The 24,509-nt window shown below is 44.3% G+C and overlaps 1 protein-coding gene across 4 annotated transcripts in view; it reads left to right on the top strand.

The window, feature by feature from the left end:
* Window positions 1-24,509, top strand: part of NSD2 (nuclear receptor binding SET domain protein 2) — a 150,738-nt gene that overhangs the window by 95,419 nt on the left and 30,810 nt on the right. For all 4 annotated transcript variants that reach the window (XM_048849101.2, XM_048849102.2, XM_075128104.1 and 1 more), the window contains exons 11-16: window positions 3,259-3,390; window positions 9,643-9,766; window positions 10,762-10,962; window positions 13,546-13,725; window positions 16,074-16,230; window positions 22,846-23,051. In XM_048849101.2, coding sequence (XP_048705058.1) covers window positions 3,259-3,390; window positions 9,643-9,766; window positions 10,762-10,962; window positions 13,546-13,725; window positions 16,074-16,230; window positions 22,846-23,051 — 1,000 coding nt within the window. The remainder of the gene's footprint in view (window positions 1-3,258; window positions 3,391-9,642; window positions 9,767-10,761; window positions 10,963-13,545; window positions 13,726-16,073; window positions 16,231-22,845; window positions 23,052-24,509) is intronic.

Raw genomic sequence — 24,509 nt, 5'->3', positions numbered from 1 at the left:
GTCATCTAGTCTGACCACCTGTATAACACAGCCTATGGAGTTTCCCCAAAATAATTCTTCGAGCATATCTTTAATTAAAAAAAAAAATTCAGAGAAGATCTTATGCTAACATTGCTCTGGCTTAAAGAAAAAGGAGACTGGGAATGAGGAAGGCATTTTCCATGTGAGGATTCTGGAACATTCTTACCCTTTGATGCAGCAGAGGCTATGTTAATCTTTAAAGCACACTTCACCACTCATCTCTCAAGTTTTTGGGAATGCTTTTTGATGATCTTTCTTTGGAGAGCAACTAGTATTGCTGTATTTTATTAATTTTACATTTTGTAGTTTGTGGGTTTTTTTATTGTTAAATCATATAGAGCAGAGTTAGGTGCTCTGAAAGGAATCAAAACTTAACAGCTCCTGCATGTTTTGTTTAAAAATTATCAATTTGAGCCATCTGTAATGTGAACATACTAGGAGGTGAAAAAATGGGAATACAAAATGATTTAAATACTGCTCATACAAATTAAAAATGTGATTATCTTAAACATGGTCAGTGTGTCAGATAATTTAAACCAGGATGGAAATGGTTCTGTATTGCCACAAACTCCAAATACTGTCTGTCTCAAACTCATTTTTCAGTAAATGGCTGCTGCTAGTGGTGCACTCAAAAATATCATTTTCAGCTTAAAACTATATGAAACTAATTATTTTAATTGATTGATTACTTTTCTCAGAGAAACAAAGTTTCCTTTAACTATTTAAATGCTGAGATTTTTAAAACTGCTAAACAAAATTCTTCAGTGTTTTGAAATGGGGAAAAATCCTTTAATATGTGAGTATAGATATAAAACACACATACACAGTCCAAGAGGATTACAAGGACATTGTCAAACTATGTTTTTGTCTTTAAAATTACCGTTTTTAATCAATTATTTGTAAAACCCTACAGCCTTTCTGGACCTCAATTATAAGAAATTTCCTGTTATCCAAATCAGGATCATCTCTCTTACATCAGTTAACATTAACATTCATTGTTAACATTAACAAATGATTAGGGGTCTAGAACACATGACTTATGAGGAGAGGCTGAGGGAGCTGGGATTGTTTAGCCTGCAGAAGAGAAGAATGAGGGGGGATTTGATAGCTGTTTTCAACTACCTGAAAGGGGGTTCCAAAGAGGATGGCTCTAGACTGTTCTCAATGGTAGCAGATGACAGAACGAGGAGTAATGGTCTCAAGTTGCAGTGGGGGAGGTTTAGATTGGATATTAGGAAAAACTTTTTCACTAAGAGGGTGGTGAAACACTGGAATGCGTTACCTAGGGAGGTGGTAGAATCTCCTTCCTTAGAGGTTTTTAAGGTCAGGCTTGACAAAGCCCTGGCTGGGATGATTTAACTGGGAATTGGTCCTGCTTCAAGCAGGGGGTTGGACTAGATGACCTTCTGGGGTCCCTTCCAACCCTGATATTCTATGATTCTATGATTCAGTTATCCAAAACTTTATCTGAACATATTCGAAGAAACACCTTTTCCCCTTCTCCTTCCTCTCTTCCCATTGCAATATATGGATTTGAGCCTTTGTGTAAAACTTTAGAAGTTTGAAATAAAATGTCCTTGCCTACCAATTTTGTCTTTCTGCATTTAGCAGACCGCCCCCTCACCCAAGTTTCCAGGACCACAGAAACTCTCTACAATCCAAATGATCATATTTACAACATATTTACAACAGTTATAGTAGGTAAACATTTTGGGCCTTAGAGTGGAGACATCTCTTACCTGTTTTTGAAAGCATTTACCAGTTTTAGCAGTCTTCCCTGTAGAGCAAATATCTCTTACAGGTAGAAGTTGCAAATAGGTAGAAATATTTTAAGTGTGAACACTGTGTAGATAAGCTAAGATTATATAGATATCTGGATTTAAAAAATGGGTTTTTTTCCTAATTTTTCGAAGATGATTTAAACAATCAGGCCTAAGGATCACCCTGCTCTAGGGAGCCAGCTGTGTCACCAGATGTAGAGCATGTACCCTAAAGAATAGGGTTTTTAAAAAAAATTCCAGTTACATCTGAGAGATGAGCTTAGAGGTGTTTTCCTGTCACTGTATTTCACAAGGGTAAATTTGAATATCTGTACCATAGATATCAAAAGGGCTTTAATTCCTGTTTTTGGAATAGGACTAGAGCATTTAGGAAGTCAGCTGGATGTTTTGTAGCTATTGGAGTCAGCATAAAGGGCCATTTCATTTTCATGCAATGTCTCCAAGAGAATTCATTTGTGTATTGAAATATGTTAGCTAGGATGACAAGTACCCGAAGTCTTCAGCTTCGCTTTAGTGTAGGGCTAAAGTGGCATTGATAGCCTGCCTCCATAATGTTTTCATTGTAGAAATCTTCAGGAATGCTGCACTACTGTTTTGACTTGGCTTCTGGGTCTGATGCTTACTTTAAGAGGACAGTTTTGCAGTCCTTTTTATTTAGAAGTCTTCACAACATGCTCTTCACAACTGCTCTTCTGGGGTGAGGGAGGAATTGATTGCCTGTTAGACTCCTGCTGGTAGGAATATGCAGAGGCCACCCTGAAAAAGGGGGGAAAATATTATTTAACATAGTAAAGGTGATTCTGAGAGTGTTGCCTCTGCTTATTCACACTACAGGGCTACCTACCTTTCCCTTTTCCTTGGAGCTGTGCACTCATGAGACTGAGATTTAGTGGAGCAAGTCTAGGTAGCTGGGGATGTCCTCACATATTCTAGGCGGGGCACCAAAGTTCAGTTTTATGAAGTGATGTTTCTGCTGTACCAGTGGGGCAGTGCTTTTTCTGCAAGGTATCGAAATCTCAACGGCACTGATTATATGAGTCTAATAAGTGTGAATTTGCAGACAACGTTCTTCAAAGAAACACAGTTACTAACACTGCCTTAGACAACACATTGACCATTCATGTGCATATGGTACAATATGTTACCTTTGACTAGTTATAATAGAAAAGTGATTCTAAAATGGCATGCAGCAAGAACTTGAGATTTTTATCTACAGTATTTGTTTAGTCTGTGAAAACAATGGTTAGTCTTTTTTATAGGGCATCCACCAACATGTAACTTTAGTTTTTTAAGAAAATTTACTTTTGTGTGGCAAAGCAAATAATAGTCTGACACAGTCTTAGTCTAGACTTCCATCTTCATGTTTCCTTTAGTAACTTTCTCTCATAAAACTGATTACACTCAGCCATTTTCCTCTGTGAATTTGATAGATTTAATGCATACATTTAATCTTCAGATCTCGGATGGTCAAGGAGATGAGCGGTCAGAGTCACCCTATGAAAGTGCAGATGAGACTCAGACAGAAGCATCTATATCATCCAAAAAATCTGAGCGAGGAGCAGCAGCAAAAAAGGAGTATGTGTGTCAGGTGAGAGACATTAGTTAGTCATTTGTTACTGTTGGATTTTCTCTCTAGAAACATTTTTTTTTTAAAGATACAAAACTGAGACTGGAAATAGGGTTTTGGGGACTCGGGGGGAGTTAATGCTTCATCCGAGCCTGGGTTATTTACATCTCTTTAGGGAGGAATAGTTTAGTGGTATGAGCACTAGACTAGAAGAGAGGGATTGTTGAATTCTAGTTTATTGCTCTATTTGACCATGGGCAAATCATGTAGCCTTTCCACTTTAGTTTCCATAACTGCAAAACAAACATAATACCTTTCTCAAAGGAGGGCAGGTAACTAGTTAGTGTTAGATTGTAAACCCTACAGCTCAGAGACTTGTCTTTGTGTGTGTGTATTTGTAAAGTGTCAGTGACTACCACAGTGAGACCCGGATTATGGCCTCTGGGCACTACTGTAATATAAATAACACTTTAATGATGGTATTGGTATAGTCAGGCTTTTTTTAAAAAAAGTAAATGCTGCTACCAGTATTTAAAAAGGGATCATTATTTGTGAAATGAGGTAGCGTACATCAGGGAATATCTGGTTTGTCTCCAAGGGCCAAACAAGCAAATTCTCTCTCTATCTCACTCTTTACATATAGTAATAATGAAATTACATTTATTTTAAAATGCTGAGGTGACTAATCACTTAAACTGTGCTGTCATTAGAGCGTGGTAGTTTCTAGTAGTTCTTCGAGTGCTTGCTCATGTAGATTCCATTTTAGGTGTGTGTGCGCCCACGTGCACAGTTATCGGCAATTTCTGCCTTAGCGGTATCCGTTGCGCTGGCTGTGGCGCTCCCATGTGGTGCAATTATCAGGTGCTACCAGCCCTGCGCCCTTTCAGTTCCTTCTTACTGCCCTTTAAGGTTGGTTGGAGCACCTTGTCTTGCTTCACAAGAGCAGCAGCGTTTGTCCATTGACTGGTTTAGTGGTTGTTGTACGTAGTTTAATAGTTAGTTAGTTGATAGTGTGTGATAGTCAACAGAGTCCCACTTGGGAGTTTACCCTGAGTGGGGCATGCCCCGCTCCTCCCGGCTTCAAGCTGTGTGCGTCATGCAGCAGACCAATGCCGATCAGCAATCCGCACGATGGCTGTCTTAAGCGTCTGGGTGAAGGCCACGGGAAAGACAAGTGTACCATCTTTTGCCTACCCAGAAAGAGCAGGATATTCTCTTGAGGTCATTATTGATAGAGGCTGCTCTTCATCCGGCATCGGAACCCTCCACCGCGGCACCCACGCCCAATGCTTCAGCCTTGGCGTGCATCGCCTGCATATTCCATTTCGCCCGCGCCAAAGAACAGGCTGAAGAAAAGAAGGCCCTCAGCACCAAAGGAGAGAGGGGCCACGGGCAAAGGACTTGTGTCAGGTCATGCGCCTGCTATGGGGCTTCATGGGGGTACTGTAGAGGTCGGACCCATCAGGGCCCCCCCTCCCACCTCAAGCAGCAGCAGGGGTTCCCAGCCAGTGATGGGGCCTTGAGTGTCCGAAGTGGTCCCAGTGGCTGCCGCGCCAGGTGACTGATACGGCTCCGCTCGTGGCACCAAAGGGGAAAACCACTGGGGTGCTGCAGCATAGACTGGTGTAACACCCCAAGTTGCTGGATCGCAGGTGCAATTCCCTGTTGCTGTGACCTCGAGACCCAGCGCAGCAGCCTGTCTCGCCAGCCAGAAGGCCTAGATCTCCATCAATATCCCCTTCTACTAGGCAAGGGACTCCGGTCTCATGGCGGCTCCCCGTACTGACGACCCTCTGGGCATAGGTCGCCTAGATGCTGAACACCCTCTCCCAGAAGGTCTCCTTGTCGTTGGCCTCTATCCTGGAGGTCTCATTCGGGATCTCGGCGTCATTCGTGTTTGCCTTGGTACCATTCCTCTGGCAGGCAGCGTTACTCCTGTTTCCCCTGTTGATTGCCTACCAGGCTCAGTAGGCAGACCTAGGCCTCAATGGACCCGCCATGGTCACCGGAGGGACAGTAGTCAGGGTCGGACTGATTTTTAGCCCGTTGTCAAGACGTGGCGACTTCCCTCCAACTCAGGAGAGCAAGGTGGCTCCGGCCATGGTTCCAACACAGCAGGGGCTGTAGCCCCCCCAAGTTACGGTACTGGAACCCGTGGGAGGTGCTGATGATGCCGGTCCAGTACTCCCAACCCCTCCTGGCTGCATTGGGCCAGCTGAGGTAGTGCCAGTGCCGTAATCAGAACACGGTTCCACGGTGGAAGCAGAGCCCGTGCACCCAGACCCTGGCATTGAGGGAGCCCTCCCCTGACAAGGGAGGGGGTGACACCATCTCTCAGGTGACACAATCGTCCTCATCATCCCCAAATGAGGCGTTGGCCAGACCCTCCCATACCAGAAGTCCCCCGGACGATTTTAAGGAGCACCAGGCCCTCTTTGAATGGGTGCCTGAAAATCTAGGTCTGCAGATTGAGAAGGTCACTGAGGAGACAGACAACCTCTTCAGTGTCATCTCAGCCACCACACTGGCAAAAATTGCATTGCCCGTTCACCCAGGTGTGCTCAAAATAACCAAATCAGTGTGGCAAACCCCTCATCTATTCTGCCAACATGAAAGAAAGTGGAAAAGAAATACTATGTCCTTGCAAAGGGCTTAGAGTATCTATCCACTCATACCCACACAGCATCGTTGGTTGTGTCTGTGGTGAATGAAAAGGACAGGCAGGGTCACCGCTGTGGAACGCCAAAAAATGAAGTCAAAAGACTCGACTTATTCAGCAGGAAAGTTTATTCGACAGCCAGCTTACAGTTTAGGGTCTCTAAGCACCATGCCCTGCTGGGACGTTATAACTTTAAGCTGTGGGACTCCCTTAATAAGTTCACGAAGGCCCTTCCACAGGATTGTGTCCAAGAGTTTGCTGCATTGGTGAGCAAAGGCATGGTGGTGGCCCCGGGAGTTTTCCAGGTGGCCTGGGACGCGATGGACTCGGCTGCTAGGGTGGTCTTATTGGCAGTGGCCATGAGACGTAGCTCCTGGTTGCAGGCTTCTGGGCTGTCCCAAGAGATGCAGACCATAATCAAGGACCTGTAGTTCAAGGGTTCGGTGCTCTTTTCTGAGCTAACTGACTCTAGGCTCCGTGGGCTCAAGGACTCCCGAGACACCCTCCAATCCCTGGGCTTGCACACCCCTCAGCAGTCCAGGAAGCCGTTCCATCCTCTGCCTCTTCCGACGCAGTCTAGGTCCTGCAGGGCTCCCAGGTCTGGCTTCTACAGATGAAAGGACAAAGGGCCTAAGAGGCTACACCTTGCAGTTTATAGCCTACCATCCCTCCCACCCTCCTTCCCCATCCGTCTTCAGGGACCTTTCTCACAAGCAACTCCTCATTCAGGAGATCGAAAGCCTCAACCAACGTCAGAGAACTCAGGGCTGTTTGACTAGCCTGCCAAGCCTTCTACCTCATATACAAGACAGCGTGGTTCAGGTCCTGACGGACAACATGATTACGGTGTTCTTTATCAACAGGCAGGGCCGATCCTGGTTGTCTGCCCTTTGCCAGGAAGCCTTCTGGCTCTGGGACTTCTGCCTACATCACAACATCCATCTCATGGCTGCTCACCTTCCAGGGTCCAAGAACGCTTTGGCAGATCGCCTCAGCAGGATGTTCTCGTCTCGCCACAAGTTGTCCCTTCATCTGGAGGTGGTCAGTTCCATCTTCCGCAGGTGGGGAACTCCCTGGGTGGACCTGTTCGTGTCCAGGCAAAACAGGAAATGCCACGTTGTCTTCTCGACTGGGGGCATGGATAGAGGAACCCTGTTGGACGCCTTTCTGCTCCCGTGGTCGGAGGCTCTGATGTAAGCCTTCCGTCCGGTGCCGTTGCTACCCAGGGTCCTCATGAAAATCAAACAGGACAGGGTGAGGGTCATCCTCAGGGTGCCGGCGTGGCTGCGCCACTGTCTGCTGGACCTCTCAGCGGTGATCCCATTCCAGCTACCGCTCAGGTTGGACCTGTTCTCCCAGAACCATGGCAGTCTTCTGCACCCAACCTGGCGGTGTTATATCTGACAGCTTGGCTGCTGCGTGGCTAAACGCACAGGAGCAGCAGTGTTCAGCCGAGGTTCAGTGCGTCCTGTTGGTAAATAGGAAGTCCTCCACCAGAGCGAACAACCTGGCCACCTGGAAACAATTCACCTGCTGGATTGCAGACAGGTGTTCATCCCGAGCGGGCTTCGCTGCAGCTTATTCTGGACTACATCCTGCACCTTAAGTTCCAGGGCTTGTCCCTCTCATCGATCAAGGTCCATCTAGTGGCCATCTTGGTCTTCCACCCGCCGTTCGAGGGCAGGTCAGTTTGTGCTCAGGATATCACGGCCAGATTCCTTAAGGGCCTAGAGTGCCTCTACCAGCATGTCAGGGACCCCGTCCCTCCGTGGAACTTGAATCTGGTGCTGTCGCAGTTTCCAGGTCCTCCCTTTGAGCTGCTGGCTTCCTGCTCCCTCCTTCTCCTCTCCTGGAAGGTTGCATTCCTGGTTGCGGTGATGTCGGTCCACCAGGTATCCGAGATCCGGGTGTTCACCTTGGAGCCACCTTACATGGTCTTGCACACAGTCCAACTAAGGCCGCACCTGGCGTTGCTTCCCAAGGTAGTCTCATTCGAGTTTCATTTTGAGCCAGGACATTTACTTACCAGTCTTGTTTCCGAAGCCACATAGGTCTGAGGAGGAGCGCAGGCTACATGCCCTAGACTTCAGAAGGGGCTCTGCCTTCTATATTGACCAGACCAAGCCGTTCCATAAGTCAACGCAGTTATTCGTCATTGTGGCCGACAGAATAAAAGGTCGCCCTGTATCCACTCAAAGAATAGTTTCTTAGATCCCTGCCTGCATTCTCGTCTGCTATGACCAAGCGAAGGTGCCATCCCCGGCGATTGTCACCACCCACTCAACCAGGGCACAGGCTTCTTCGGCAGCCTTTCTGGCTCATGTGCCTATCCAGGACATCTGTAGAATGGCCACCTGGTCATCTGTCCACAATTTTCCGTCCCATTATGCACTGACCCAGTAGGCCTGGGATGATACTGGCTTCGGTAGGGCAGTGCTGCAAGCCGCTAAGCTGTGAACTCCGAGCCCACCTCCATGGATACTGCTTGTGAGTCACCTAAAATGGAATCTACATGAGCAAGCACTCAAAGAAAAAACAATTACCTGCCTTTTCGTAACTGTTGCTCATGTTCATTCCATTTCCCGCCCTCCTACCTCTCTGTCGGAGTTGCCGGCAAGAGGGAACTGAGAGGACACAGGGCCAGCAGTGCCTGATATATCAACATATGGGAGCACCACTCATACTGGCCCTACGGATACCGCTAAGGCAGAAATCTCTGACAACGCGTGCACACACCTAAAATGGAATGTTTCAGAGTAACAGCCGTGTTAGTCTGTATCCGCAAAAAGAACAGGAGTACTTGTGGCACCTTAGAGGCTAACAAATTTATTAGAGCATAAGCTTTCATGAGCTACAGCTCACTTCATCGAATGCCCCCCACTCTCCTGCTGGTAATAGCTCACCTTTCCTGATCACTCTTGTTACAGTCTGTATGGTAACACCCATTGTTTTGTGTTCTCTGTGTATATAAAATCTCCCCGCTATATTTTCCACTGTATGCATCCGATGAAGTGAGCTGTAGCTCACAAAAGCTTATGCTCAAATAAATTTGTTAGTCTCTAAGGTGCCACAAGTACTCCTTTTCTTTTTGCTAAAATGGAATGGACATAAGCAACACATCTCGGAGAACAACAGTTACGAAAATGCAGGTGAGCGCTTTTTATTCATGTGCCAATGCTGACAATTCAGGCATGGAAGTATCACAAGGCCTAGCATGTTAAGTTAATGATTCCTGGTAAGGAGAAAATAAGGTTGCTTTTAACCTTACATAGTCTGCAATTTCCACATGTAGGAAAATTGTTTAAAATCTTTTTGTATTTAATAGATTGAATCTACATTATTTAGCGCTCTGTGTGTGTGTGTGTGTGTGTGTGTGTGTGTGTCTAGAGGGCGTGCATGTAAATATTTTGTATTTACTAAATACATCCTAGATATTTGTAGGAATGGAAAAAACATTTCTGCTTGGAAACTAGATAATCTGATGGTTGTAGAAGTGTCTTTTCCTCCACTTCAGATAGGAAGAGTGAGAGGAGAAGTGGGTGAGAGAAATAATGAAGAAAATAATTAATCCTATATGCGTATTTTTAACGCTCAATACTTTTCTGATTTAAAAGCTGTGTGAAAAACCAGGTGATCTCCTGCTGTGTGAAGGCCTATGCTTTGGAGCTTTTCATGTAAGCTGCCTTGGGCTCCCTGGAAGACCAGCAGGAAAATTCATTTGTCGTGAATGTACATCAGGCAAGTCTTGTCCACTTCTGTTAATAAAAAGCCATAGTAGTCATATCATTTGTCCTAACAAATCTTGTTAGCTCAGAGTATGTATATCTGAAGGAACCATTTTTCTTCTGGTGCCAGGCAGGATGGGAGCTCACATTACCATTAATTTTGTCTCTTCGTGTAAGTGCTAGAATATCCAGGTACCCAGCATTTTTAGTTGAAACTACGTGCACCCTGAGCTAGTTTAGCATGTGCAGTACATAATCATAACACCTGCAGAATACTTGTCATCATATGTAATTCCAGAAGACTCAAAACCTGTGGAAAGCATAAGTCCTACAATCAGGTAAAAGAAGTAGGTTCAACAATTCCTGTTCTTTTTTTTTGGTCTGTTTTTCCCCTTAATCTTCTCATTTTTCAATCTCCTCTTCGTCCTATAAAAACCCTAACTGTACTTCTTGCTATTAATCTTGGTTGCTTTTTCTCCTGTAATAATTACTACTGGTTTATAATACTTAAACATGACTTAAAAATTATTATAGTCCTGTTGCATCTTCAAACAGAAAACATACTGAACCTTGTTGAAGAAAACTGTGAAGCATAATAATGAAGTTTTCAAGACCTGGTTTTCAAGTGGCACAGAAATAAGCTTCATAAACTTTCTCACATTGTAGGCTGATCTTAGCTTCTGCAGAATCACAGACAACCAATGTTATTTACTTCATTGTTAAAAACAATTGCCCTTATTGTACTCCTGTGGTCGTTAGAGGTTCGTTAAATAAGAACATGTAAGCAAGTCAGTGATTGAGGAGTTGGAGTTTAACTGTGTACAATTTAAACAGTAATTGATTTATATTGTAGTTATATTTTATTTGATTTGTTTTGGGATGGGTAGATTAGAAGCCCTTTAATTCTCAAAGTTATATGTCCCCCTCCCCCCCCCACTGCCAAAAATAGCCTAAGTACAGAAACTCAAGTAAGAAATAGGATGTTACTTTTCTTACTTTTATTTTTAGGTGTTCACACGTGTTTTGTGTGTAAGGAGAGAAAGGCAGATGTGAAACGCTGTATTGTATCCCAGTGCGGTAAATTCTACCATGAAGCTTGTGTGAGAAAATTTCATCTTACTGTGTTTGAGAACAGAGGTTTTAGATGTCCTCTCCACAGCTGTGTGAGCTGTCATGTTACTAACCCCTCAAATCCAAGAATATCAAAAGGTATTCCTTCATTTTTTTCAGAATTTTTTCATGAACTTTGAGTTGCTATTGTTTTTGTTGTACATAAAGAATTAAAGGTACCTCTGCTAATTGAGCTATTAATCTTGTTCAACTCATTGAACATACTTTATTATAGTGATGTGGTAGGAGAACTCTGGTTATAATTAAAGAGGCGCTTTCACTTGAAGCCCTAGTTATAGTTTTCTGAAAAAGAATTATCTTCAGATTTATGTATTTCATGATGGATCCCTGATCAAAAGTAATTTTTTTCCTAAGATGAGTAAAATTCCATATGGCTACTTCTTCTTTATGTACTTATTTTATCTAAAACAATAAAAATTAGGGCTGTCAAGTCATTAAAAAAATTGATTGCACAATTAATCACACTGTTAAATAATACAGTGGTCACAAACCGGTTGATCGTGATTGACTGGTCGATCCTGGAGACTCCCAGTGGATCGCTGTCTCCAGCCACTAAAAGTCCGGCGGTGTAGTGGGGCTCCCTTCCTGCCCTGGCCCCACGCTGTTCCCGGAAGCGGCCAGCATACCTCTGCAGCCCCAGGGGAGGAGGGGGAAGGGGTCTCCGTGCACTGCTCCTGCCTGTAAGCACCACCCCTGCAGCTCCCATTGGCCAGGAATGGGGCCTATAGCCAATGGGAGCTGCAGGGGCAGTGCCTGCAGAGGGGTAAGGCGCAGAGCCACAGACATGGCCCGTCCCGTTCCCCTCACATACACACCCAGGTGTCATAGGGGCATGTTGGTCCCTTCTGAGAGCAGCGTGGGGCCGGGGCAGGCAGGGAGTCTGCCTTAGCCCCGCTGTGCCACCAATCGGGAGCCACCCAAGGTCAATGCCACCTGGCGGGAGCCTGCACCTGAAACCCCTGCCCCAGCCCTGACCCTCCTCCCAGAGCCAGGATCCCATACCCTCTCCTGCATCCCAACTCTCTTCCCCAGCTCAGAGCGCCTTCCTGCACCCAAACTCCCTCCCAGAGCTTGCACCCCTCACCCCCTCCTGCACCCCAACACCCTCCCCCAGGCTCAGTAAAACAGAGCAGAAGACATACAATTCTCCCCCAAGGAGTTCAGTCACAAATTTAATTAACGCATTATTTTTTTAACAAGTGTCATCCACATGGAAGCATGTCGTCTGGAATGGTGGCCAAAGCATGAAGGGGGGATACAAATGTTTAGCATAACTTGTAGCTAGCATTGCAAGGTATTTACAGGCCAAACTGCCATGCGAACGCATGTTCTCACTTTCAGATGATGTAAATAAGCAGCCAGCATTATCTCCCCTAAATGTAAACAAACTTGTTTGTCTTAGCAGTTGGCTAAACAAGAAGTAGGACTGAGTGGACTTGTAGGCTCTAAAGTTTTACATTATTTTGTTTCTGAGTGCAGTTATGTAACCAAAAAAAAAATCTACATTTGTAAGTTGCACTTTCACAATAAAGAGATTGCACTACGGTACTTGTATGAGGTGAATTGAAAAGTACTATTTCTTTTGTTTATCATTTTTACAGTACAAATATTTGTAATAAAAAATAGTAGTGTAAAGTGAGCACTGTCAACTTTGTATTCTGTGTTGTAATTGAAATCAATATATTTGAAAATGTAGAAAAATATCCAAAAATATTTAATACATTTTAGTTGATATACTATTGTTTAACAGTGCAATTAAAACGGCGATTAATCGTGATTAATTTTTTTTAGTTAATCGCATGAGTTAACTGTGATTAATCAACTGCCCTAATAAAAAAATTTTTTTTTCCCACCTTGATAATTCAGAACAACTCAAGGAGGAGTGTGTGCTATGTGTAAAGTAGAAAAATGGTTGGAAAAAATGTTAAAATAGACTGAAATGCCATAAGGCACCTATGTAGTATACCACTTTTATTACTGCTTCAGGCCCCATTCCTTCAGCACTTGCATATATAGTCTTGTTAATGTTAGCTGAACTACTCATACGAATGAGTACTTACATGAGTAAGAGTAGCAGAATTTGCCCTTTCGTATGTGCCAATTATGTGCAGATCTCCACACATATATTCAATATTGAGTGTATTATTTGGAAAACTACATGTAGAAGTACACGCATAATTATCTGTCATTATATGTATTCTTACTTGTGCCTTGTCAAGTTGTGCCAGTCATGTGTCAAAATAAATACTGAAAGGTAGACATCTCTTTCCTAAACAGCCTAGAAATTAAATATGACAGATATGGGAGAATGCAAGTGAGAGAGCGTTGGGAATATTTATATAAATAATATAGAGCAATGAAATGCTTAATTTGGAGACCCTTTGGTGAAGCTCTTCACATTAGAATGTTACAGTGCCTTTAATTCAGTGTGGGATCTCATCTTCCTTAAAAGCAAAACTCGGTGCAGAAAACCTGCATTAATTCAATATTCTGATCGAATTTAAATGCACAGTTTTTAAAGATATGGTGTTTGTTACATTTTGTATGTATGTTTATAGGCTACATTATGCAGCAATAAAACACATTTTTTTGCATGATATCTGCAGCCCAGTTAAATCGCAAGTTAAGAAAGATAACATAGAAGTATTCTTCTTTTGCTAGGCAAAATGATGCGGTGTATTCGCTGTCCTGTCGCTTACCATGCTGGAGATGTTTGCATTGCTGCAGGGTGTGCAGTGATCACTTCCAACAGCATTGTTTGTACCAATCATTTCACTGCCATGAAAGGAAAAAGTCATCATGCGCACATCAATGTGAGCTGGTGCTTTGTGTGCTCAAAAGGTAAATCGATATACAAATCTTTATTTTATTATTTTACTAAAAGTATAATCAACATCTAAATATTCATTTTTCACTTTAATGTATTTTATTAAGATATTTAAAGAAAAACACCAGACACATGGTGTAACTTCAGATTTCTTCAAAGTGTTGTTGAAGGTGTTGGAGTATCTTGTTAGCTGCAGGTGGCAAGTTCTTTAGGTTTTTTTGCTTGCACTTTGTCCAACTACCCTTTGATTTAATTGTTAGGCAGAGAAGCTTAATGAGTGCAGCCAGTGTGCACAGTGCTGATTAGAACATGGAGGAAGCAAACTACCACACCTGATGACAAATTAAATAAACACTGTGGAAGCTTGTTAAGCCACAGTTTGCTTAGCTTCCCACTTGAAAATTCATGCACACTGTGACAGGGTGCAACCTGGAAATGTGGTATGTCTCACCAACCTGGGCTTCCTCTCACACTGTGATGGTGTGACAAGCTGTAGACCTCCCCAGGTACTGCACTTAACACAGACGTCCAAAGGCAGGGACACACACAGCTGCATTACATGAATACTTTTGCTAGCCACTCATGAATCAACAATAGAGAGGCTCCAGCCAATTCCCCACACATCCCAAGCCCTACAACCCAAGAACATAAGAATGGCCATACTGGGTCAGACTAAAGGTCCATCCAGACCAGTATCCTGTCTGCTGACAGTGGCCAATGCCAGGTGCCCCAGACGGAGTGAACCTAATAGGTAATGATAAAGTGATCTCTCTCCTGCCATCCATCTCCACCCTCTGACAAACAGAGGCTAGGGACACCATTCCTTATACATCCTGGCTACTAGCCATTTATGGATTTAACCTCCATGAATTTATCTAGTTCTGTTTTTAAACCCTATTAAAGTCCATAGCTGTACCATCTTGCCCTGATCAGAAGGCTGACCAGTGTAAGTTTATTACCCAGTCCACCACCTCAATGTGGAGAGGACATGCACCAGCTCCTGTTCCTGAGTAGATTTCCCAAGCACTTCAAACAAAACTCACTGTTTTAGGTAAAATATAAAACAGATTTATTAACTACAGAAAGATTTTAAGTGACTATACGTGGTAAGCATACAGATCAAAGTTGGTCACCTAAGAAATAAAAGTAAAATCGCAATCTGAGTTCTATAAACTAGACAGGATATGAATTAAGTAGTTTCTTACCCTGATGGTATAGTTCCTTAATACACAAGCTGGGATTCTCCTTTCCAGCCTGGAACCACCTCCCCAGTTCAGTCTTTGTCTCCAGATGTGTTTCCAGGTGTTGAGTTGTGGGGGGAGAGAGGAGAAATGATGATGTCACTTCCCCTCCTTTATAGGATCCTCCAGCTTGCTGGAAAGATCTTTTGCTATGAGGTGAGTCAAGTAGTCTCCATTGTCTACATGTTCTTTCTGAGAGGTCTCCATCGTATATAGTTCCTGGGGTAGTCCTTGTGCGCATGTATTCCCCTTACTGGGCCATCAACGCTGTCTGGCTTCTCCATTGTTGTACCTGAAAGGCTGGCTGTGGGTGTTGCCCAACATATTTCAGTAACACACACATATAGCAAAACTTCATAATTTCTCATACAATGATAGCACATACAATCCAACCAGATATTAATGTTCAACAGATCAAGACTTTTAAAATGATACCTCACAAAGCATGCTTTGCACAAAACACATCATAATTATATCACCATGGTGAATATGGGGTTGCCAGAGTGTTGCTTTGGGGTACCGAATGTGACACATGCAAAATAGTGATGTGATATCCCTCTCCTCGATAAAATTTTATTGGAAAAATTCTGTAGATACTAATTTTTATTAAAATTTTATATACTGTTAAGCATCGTCATAAATTAAAATGGAATTGTTAAAATGGAGTAATTACAATTTGTGATGCATTATCCTAGCTTTTATTTTACTGTTAGTTCACGTGCTAATTTGTGAGACAAGGCGGGTGAGGTAATATTTTTTATTGGCCCAACATCTGTTGCTGTGAGAGACAATCTTTCAAACTTACACAGAGCTCTTCTTCAGGTCTAGAAAACTCACTCAGAGTGTCACAGCTAAATAGGACTATAAAAACACAGCATATTGCTAGTTTGTATAATTTAGTAATCAAAGTTGTCTGTTCACCCAAGTAAATGAGGATTTCTGTGGCTTTTTCATATGAATGGGTGATATCCATTTGTTGCAGATCAGTATGTTCTAACCAGTTTTTTTAAAAATGTAGTATGCAGTTACATGCTATTGTGATTTAAATCAGACTGAAATGCTAAACTTTTTTTCCCCCTTGAAACTTAAACTTTCAATCTTTTTTTTTTTTTTTTGTACAGGAGGAAGCCTGTTGTGCTGTGAGTCATGTCCTGCAGCGTTTCACCCAGACTGTTTAAATATTGAAATGCCAGATGGTAGCTGGTACTGCAATGACTGTAGGGCAGGAAAGAAACTCCGTTTCCAGGATATCATTTGGGTCAAACTGGGAAATTACAGGTCTGACTAATGGACTTACATTTTTTCATTTAATATAAATATAATATAATATAAAATTACTTTTGCTGAAAGTAACTTGAAAACAAGTTTTGTGTGTGGAAATCTGTTAAACTAGGGGGTTGCATGCGTTGGTGCTTTTTGAGGCCAAGGTCACAGCATGAACCAAGGGTTCCTTGCTTGACTCCTTTTCTCCCCCACAACTGTTCTGTGTGCTACCCTGTCATCCTCTTCTATTTCAGGGACTCCCAGCAACTAGGGGCTCTGTGTGCCCCTCAATTCTCTGCCCCCCCTCCTGGCCAGGAGCTGTTTATCCCATGCCCTTTTTCCCCATACTCTTGTGACCCATTCTCCCCTTGCCCCATGCAGGGGCTCTGTGTGTCCCCTCTCCCTTACCAGGGATCCCCATTTCCCCCATGCTAGGAGCTGTGTGTGTCCCCCATTTCCCTTGAAACTGCTCCTATCTTAGCCTACTTGTGTCTAGACTAGAGTGTCACCCACTGCTTCTGTAGGCCAAGCTCATGGCACACATCAATAGTTCCTTGTATCCCTCTCTCATTTGAGTGATGTTCCCTATTGTATTCCACTAATGGTTATGCACATGCACCCTGAGCTTTTGAAAATAGTATTGTCCGTTGGTCCGCACATGTGCCCTTGCTCTATCTCCATGGTTTTGATTGAGGTGATAAAGGGCAAGGTGGACTGACCAGACCCCTCAGTTCCTTCTCACCACCATATGGTCCGATTCAGAGAGTTATCTGTTCTCTAGTCTCTTGTGATGCACTTTCCTCAATACAGGAAAAAAAGACTGTTTTATGCTTGTATACAGTTCAGTGTTTTGTTATTTTTGTAGTAGTTTTAGTGTTAGCAGTAGGTTTTAGGATTTTAAGGACTTTGGGATACTGTTTTACTGACCCCCTTCGTTCCCCAGCACCCACGCTTGGGTACTGGATTATGCTGAAGACTCCAGGGTTCAAGATCTGCACTTCCTGCCCTTGCTCATTTTTGATCAGTGACGAGCACCAATGCTGCCTTTACTGCTTGGGGGAAGTCCACATTGCATCAAGGTGCAATATCTGTCTCTCCTTCCCAGCCCATACCTAGAAAGGCTGGTTTCTCCGCTTCAAGAAGCACCTCATAGAGATTGCCATGAGGCCGCGGTTGGATCTAGACCACGGAACCCCCCTGTACATCGGCTTGAGCAGTCGAGGAGCACGCCTCCTACTGCGGAGTCCCAATCTGGTTCTCCCAGTGGTAAGGACCCCATGCCAGGGACTAGCCATGAGGCAAGGAAGCATGTCATAAGCATGGCAGTAAATCTTCCTTAAGGCCCGAGAAGGACTTTGCATCCTCTAAGTCATGGAAAAGCAGTGCGTTCCCAGGCTCACAAGCATGGCAAGAAGTCGCATAGAACGCTGGACCTGCTGGTCCCAGTTACTGAGCCGTGTGCGCCTTCTGGATCGGTACCACCAAAGTCACAAGAATCATCGGTTCTGAGGCAGTTCTCCGTTCATGAACTGTTTGTCCTGGATGAGGTGATATCGCCACGTCTCCCAGTGCATTTGCCTCATAAGAGACCCCACTCCCTTGCATTGGACTTGCTGCCTTTAGATTGTGTTCCTGAACACACCCCTGTGACTCACTTGGTTCTGACAGCACTGCAATTCAAACAAGGCTGTGACTTCTCAGCATTGGAGATGGAACACCAGGTCCGCCTCTCCTGTACTGCTGACATAAATACCAGAAGGTTTAACCTACTCAGTAGCAATATCCTCTCTTTCCTCAGCACAGGAGCCACTGGTACCCCATTCTGTGTTGTCCACTGCAACAACTGCCAGATCTTTCTGGTTGGCTGTACTGTGTCTTGGCCCCAATATCCCCCCCTTCAGAACTTTCCCGAGAGGAGCCCCCCATCTCGCCACTCGGGCCTTCATCTATTAGATGTTTGGAACCAGGGTTGGGAAGATGCACCGGCTAGCCTGACTCCGGTGCCGCCGGATCTGGAGCTGTTCCCATTGTCTCCAGATGCAGCAATGTAAATTCCTTCCTCCCCATCCCAGCCAACTACTGCCAGTTCCTGGAATTGATATAGAGGGTGGCTGATGCCTTCCACATTTCACTGGAGGAGGTGCAGGACAGCCAACGTCAAATACTTGACATTCTTCATGCATTGTTTCCAGCTAGGGCGGTGCTACCAATCAACAGTGCCATTCTTCAGCGGGCATGCGTTGTCTGGGATACCCTGGCCACTTGCGCACACACCTTGAAGGGGGAAAAAAAAGATATGCTCCTCTAAAAAGGATCTGAGTTTCTGTTTTCTCACGCCTCACCCAATTCCCTGGTTATTCAGGCTGCTACTGAATGGGCTAGGCAACAACACCCGCATTCCACTCTGACAGATAAGGAGGATAAGAGATTTGACCTCCTAGGTCATAAGGTCTTTTCTTCAGCCAGCCTTCAGTTTCTCATCTCTAATTACCTGGCATTACTGGCAATATATGATTTTTTGAATTATGGCCAGTTAGACCTTGTGGACAAGCTTCCCCGGCAGGATCGTACCTGCTTCCAGGTTATTTTAGAAGAAGGCAAACTGGTCGGCAAGACAACACTCCAGCCGCAGTAGATTCGGCGGACACATTTTTGCGCACTGTGGCCACAGGAATTGTCATGAGGAGGATGCATTAGTCTTGTTTCCCAAGGGAGATACAGAACACAATTGAGGACCTCCCTTTTGATGAATCTCACCTCTTTACCCAGAAGACTGATTCCCTGCTCTCCCTTAAAGACTCTAGAGCCACCCTGCAATTGCTTGATATTTCTACACCAGCTCCCAAGTACAAATTCTATTGTCCACTCCAGCACAATGGTACAGAGCTCCTCAGTTCTTCCATCTGAGCCTCCCCATAAGCATTGAAATATCCAGTGGCCCCATCTGCCTGGTCCGTCAGCACAGTCTTCGACATCACACACTCCATGTTTGAGTAAGCGATATTTCTGAGTGCCTTTTAAGAGAGCTATCAACCACCTTGCACCCCACAGTTACCCATCCTCTTTGGGAGCTACCTAGCACTCTTTTTCTACCAGTGTGGAGTGAGGTCTTGGATGTCATTCGGATTTGGCTATACGATCATGTTCATGATGATACCTCCATCCATATCCCCTGTCCTGATCCCACCTTCGAGACCACTTTCATGACAGTATCCTCGCCCTAGAGATGGACTTCCTCTTTCAGAGAAGAGCAATAGAACCTGTTCCCACAGCCTTTCAGGGTGCAGGGGTCTTCTCTACCTATTTCCTGGTACCCAAGAAAAAGGGAGGATGGAGACCAATTCTAGATCTCAGTCGTTTCACACACTTCATACACAAGCCAAAGTTTTGTATGGTCACTCTTGCAGCCATCATACCCTTGCTAGAAAGAAGCATGTGGTTTATTTCTCTCGATATGCAGGGCACTTACTTCCATGCAAATATCCATCTAACCCTTTCTCTACTTGGCCAAATGATGGCGTGCACATACATCACCCCATTCGCTCACCTTCACTTCCGCTGTCTACTGCTGTGGCTACAGAGAGTCCATTCCTGAGGCTCCATTCCATGGACAACCTATTGACTGTCCCCCACCCCCAAGGTTCTTTCCTCTCTTTGGTGGTGGACAGACCCAGCTCAGGTGTGCACCGGGATGTCTTTCTTCTGTCCTCCCCAAGCACGACGCTTGACAGATGGGGTGCCCATGTGGGTGAACACATTATACAAGGGAGTTGGACCGTTTGGGAATCCAGGATGCACATCAACGTCCTGGAACTTCAGATGATGAGAGCAGCATGTCATGCATTTCTCCTCTCCCATCTGCTCCCGTCATGTTCTCATCATGTCAGACAACACCGCCACCATTTACTACATAAAAAAGCAAGGGGGCATAAGGTCACCAGTGCTTTTTTGCAGAAGCAGTTCTCCTCAGGAAATGGTGCATCGCACACAATATTCTGTTGTCAGTGGCTTATCTCCCAGGGACTCAGAATATGATTGAGGATGCTCTCAGCAGGAATTTCATGGCCGACCACAAATAGGAGCTGCACGACTCTGTGGTAACAGGCATTTTTGACCATTGCGGGACTCCAAACAGGGATCTTTTTGCCTCCCACGCTAACACCAAATGCTTCCAGGACTGTTCCAGGGATGGGATTGGAGCCTGTTCCCAAGGTGATGTCTGTGTCATTTGCTGGTCGAATCATATCAGTTATGCCTCTCTCCCCCCCACCCCCCATCCCACCCCCATACCCTTCCTGCCCCAGGTCCTCCACAAGATTCAGCAGGAGAGAGCCATGGTCATCCTGATTGCCCTATTCTGGCCTCACCAGTTCTGGTTTCCTCTTCTTCTCTGTATGTTGAAGCATCCTCCGTTTCCACGACTGACGTTCCCTGAACTGCTCACACAACACAATGGCAGGATCAGACATCCTGATCTGCACATGCTTCATCTGAGAGCCTGGTTTTTGGATGGGCATCTTCGCTAGAATGAGTGTTCATCGGCAGTACAAGACATCCTGTCGAGTAGCAGGAAAGGGTCCACGAGGTGTTCCTACAAAACCAAGTGGAAATGTTTTGCCTCCTGTTCCCATGAGGCCGCAGACATTCCTCTCCTTTTAGTCTATCTCCTGTCCCTGAAGGCGTCTGGACGCACTCTCAACTCCATTAAGGTATACATAGTCATAGTATACATAAGGTATACATATGGTCATTAGTGCTTTCCACCCCCCTGTGGAACGGCACTCTCTTTTCCTTAGCCCATCGACTGCAAGGTTCTGAAAGGGCCTCATCTGAACATATCCTCCTATTCTCCCTGTCGTTCCCCAGTGGGACCTTAACCTTGTCCTCACAGCATTGATGAAATCGCCCTTCGAACCTCAGCCTCATGCTTCTGTTCTCTTCATGAAAGTAACCTTCCTGGTAGATATTACCTCTGTGAGAAGGGTGGGTGAACTGGGGGCCATGATGGCGGACACCCCCCACAACCACCACATTCCATAAAGTTCCACCACATTCCATTTCATCCCATGAAATTTCCCTGTGCTTGCATCCCAAGTTTCTTCTGAAAGTTGTTTCTTGCTTTCACTTCAGCCAACCCATATGCTTACCTTCCTTCTTTCCAAAGCCGCACACCTCAGTGGAGGAATGCTGCCTTCACCCCTTTGATGTCTGTAGGTCCCTGGCCTTTAACCTGCAGAGGACGAAGCCGAGACTATTTGTTGCTATAGAGGAAAGGATTACAGTGCAGGCCAGCTCCACTCAGAGGATTTCTCAGTGGGTTTTGGGGTGCATCACCCTGTATCGATTATTGGGACTGTCTCCACCTCTTGGGGTATGAACCCACTCCACAAAAGTGCAAGCATCAACTATATCCACACTTCACAATATGCCACTCATGGACATATGTAGGGAGACCACGTGACATATGTAGGGAGGCCACGTGGAGTTTGGTACTTACCTTGTCTTCCCATTATGCCCTGGTGCAGGACTCTGCGATGGATGCCTCATTTAGCGTGGCTGTTCTCCGTTCCATAGTTCTGTCATCTTCCTCATACCTTCCTCCTAATTAGGTACTACTTGGCAATCACCCTCAGTTAAATACAATAGGGACAATCACTCTAAGAAGTTATTTACCCATAACTGGAGGTTCTTCAAGATGTGTGGTCCCTGTCTGCATTCCAATCGTTCACTCTTTACCCCCTGCTATGCAATTTGCAGTGAAGGAACTGAGGGTGCAGTCGGTCCACCTAGCCCTTTATTGCCTCTGTCGAAACCGTGAGGCAGAGCAAGAGTTCATGCGCAGACCAAGAGACACTACTACTTTCAAAAGCTCCGGCTTGACTCAGGGCACATGCGTATAACCATCAGTGGACTATAGATAGGGACCACACATCTCAAAGAACCTCCAGTTGCAGGTAAGTAACCTCCTCTTTCCTCCCAAGGTCTTTGTGTGCCGTTTTCATATCCCCCTCTATTTGAGACATATGTAAATATGTATTGTTAAGATTGTATAATCTGTAGCTGGCTAGATTATATCTTTTCAGTTTGGAAGAGAAGTCTTTCAGGGTGTCAGCATTTTAAACTCCATTGGAACAATGAGTAGAACTGAGTTTGAGGGGCAGAGTGTTTTGCTGGAAGGTATTAATGGAACCATCAACCAGTTCTTTGATCTATAGACAATTAAAGACCTGGTTAAAGCTGTTGGTTTTGTTACTCAGATGTGAGCAGCTCGGTGTCCCCCAGTTTTTCCTTGTTGGTTTTTGACTTTAATCAAAATCAATAAGGTGTTCTACCCCTTGATACCTAGAACATTCCTTGAAATTTGAGAATTGATTGGATGCAGTGTTTAAAATGCCACTGCACTGAGAGCAGGGCCACTTTTGGGGGGGAGGGGGTAGGTTTAAAACTGCTCTATTGTGTTTTGTTGTCAAGTGACTTGCACCCTTAAATCTTGTTCTACATGACACCCTATTCACAGTACATTAAGTAATAATAATTGATTACTATTAAGCTACTGTTGCTAAATTGTCTTTTGGAGGAAGGTTTAACTAAAATGCCATCCTTTTTGTTTTATTTGTACTTCTGTGATAGATGGTGGCCTGCAGAAGTTTGCCATCCAAAAAATGTTCCCCCAAATATCCAGAAAATGAAGCATGAAATTGGAGAATTTCCGGTGTTTTTCTTTGGTTCTAAGGATTATTACTGGACACATCAAGCTCGTGTGTTTCCATATATGGAGGGAGACAGAGGAAGTAGATACCAAGGAATTAAAGGAATTGGGAAAGTCTTCAAAACTGGTATAGAGCTTTAATCAAACAATAATTAATCTTGTGGAGTGTATGCTTTGCTTTTTTTAAATAGGATACTGGGCCCAGGTCTGCTTATGTAGTATCTCACGTCACAATATACAACAGGAGAATTGTTCAGAACACTTTAGTTACTATTATTACGCTGAATTAAAAGCTTTGTTTCTGAGACTTCTAGCAGAGTATAACCTAAGCAGTGCATTGACAATTTTGCTTTTCTGATAGGCAAGCATTAAGCATAAATGACCATCCACAAAACTTTAAGAAAATTCTTTAAATATATTGACATCCTATGAATAAAGAGCGTTTTAACCATGGTACCTCCTTTTGCTGTACATTGTACTTTACAAGGATGTTTGTATAACAGAATGCTGTAACATTGAAAAACAGCAGAGGCGTAAAAGCTGATAATTATGAAGTTAGAATAAATACTACTTACTTCACTCATGCAAAGCCATTTTACATTGGCAGTTAATCTGTGAATCTGATCGTTCTTCAAGTGATGGTTCCTACACGTATTGCACATGTGGGTACACATATACCTGAATCTGGGTGCTTTTAGCAAGTAGTGTCCATTGGTCTCCACATGCGTAGTTGTTCTCCTAGTGCTCAATATCAAGAATGTAAAGGGCAGTGCAGACCAATGCCTCTCCTGTTCCTTTTCTTATTGCCACACGGCCTGAGTTGGCATCCTCCATGTTTGCTTTGATCTTCCTATACTGTGAACCTATGAATACAATTTGTAAATAGCTTTTAATAGTTTAGTTTTTTTAGTGTTTTCATAGTTAACATAGTTTGTTCTCCCTGTAAAGAGGGACTGGGGTTCAAGAATTGTCTCCCCTGCTCCTGTTCCATCGTCTTCAGCGATGACCACCAGCGCTGCCTTTATTGCCTTGGGGAAGCCTATATCGCCACCAAGTGAAACATCCTTCCCTCCCCTCTGGACACAAGCTCTGGTGTCAAGGCAAAAATTATTAAGCCTAAGAAACTCTCACAGTTGAGTAGGGGATGAGAACATAGGCAGGTACATATCTGCCTCTAATAGAAAGGATCCTTCCCCATGTCAGTCAAAGTCAGGCAAGTTCTCATGAATGGGCCCTGAAGAATTAGTTCCATATAAACCTAGCCAAGAAGGAAAGGTGTGAAGGAAGAAGTATCCAACGATACTAGCTCCAACTCCACCCCACAACCTAATGAGCAGTACCTAATGATTCCATCTGGAAGTTCAATGCTGGGACCCCATCTGATGGCTCTGATGTTCTCCATGAGGTTTCCCCTAACATTAGACCACCTTATGATCTGATCCTCTGGTACTTTTCTTAGGAGTCCTCAAACACCAGGGAGGGACTGAAGCCTTTACCTTGCTGGAGGAGATATTCACCTTGTTCGGCACACAGTCTCCCCTAATATTGGGCCCAGCTCTTCTTAGAGATGTCCCTACACCTGGGA

The sequence above is a fragment of the Caretta caretta genome, chromosome 4, assembly GCF_965140235.1.
Source record: "Caretta caretta isolate rCarCar2 chromosome 4, rCarCar1.hap1, whole genome shotgun sequence".
Taxonomy (NCBI): domain Eukaryota; kingdom Metazoa; phylum Chordata; order Testudines; family Cheloniidae; genus Caretta; species Caretta caretta.
This window is presented reverse-complemented; position numbering and strand designations above follow the sequence as displayed.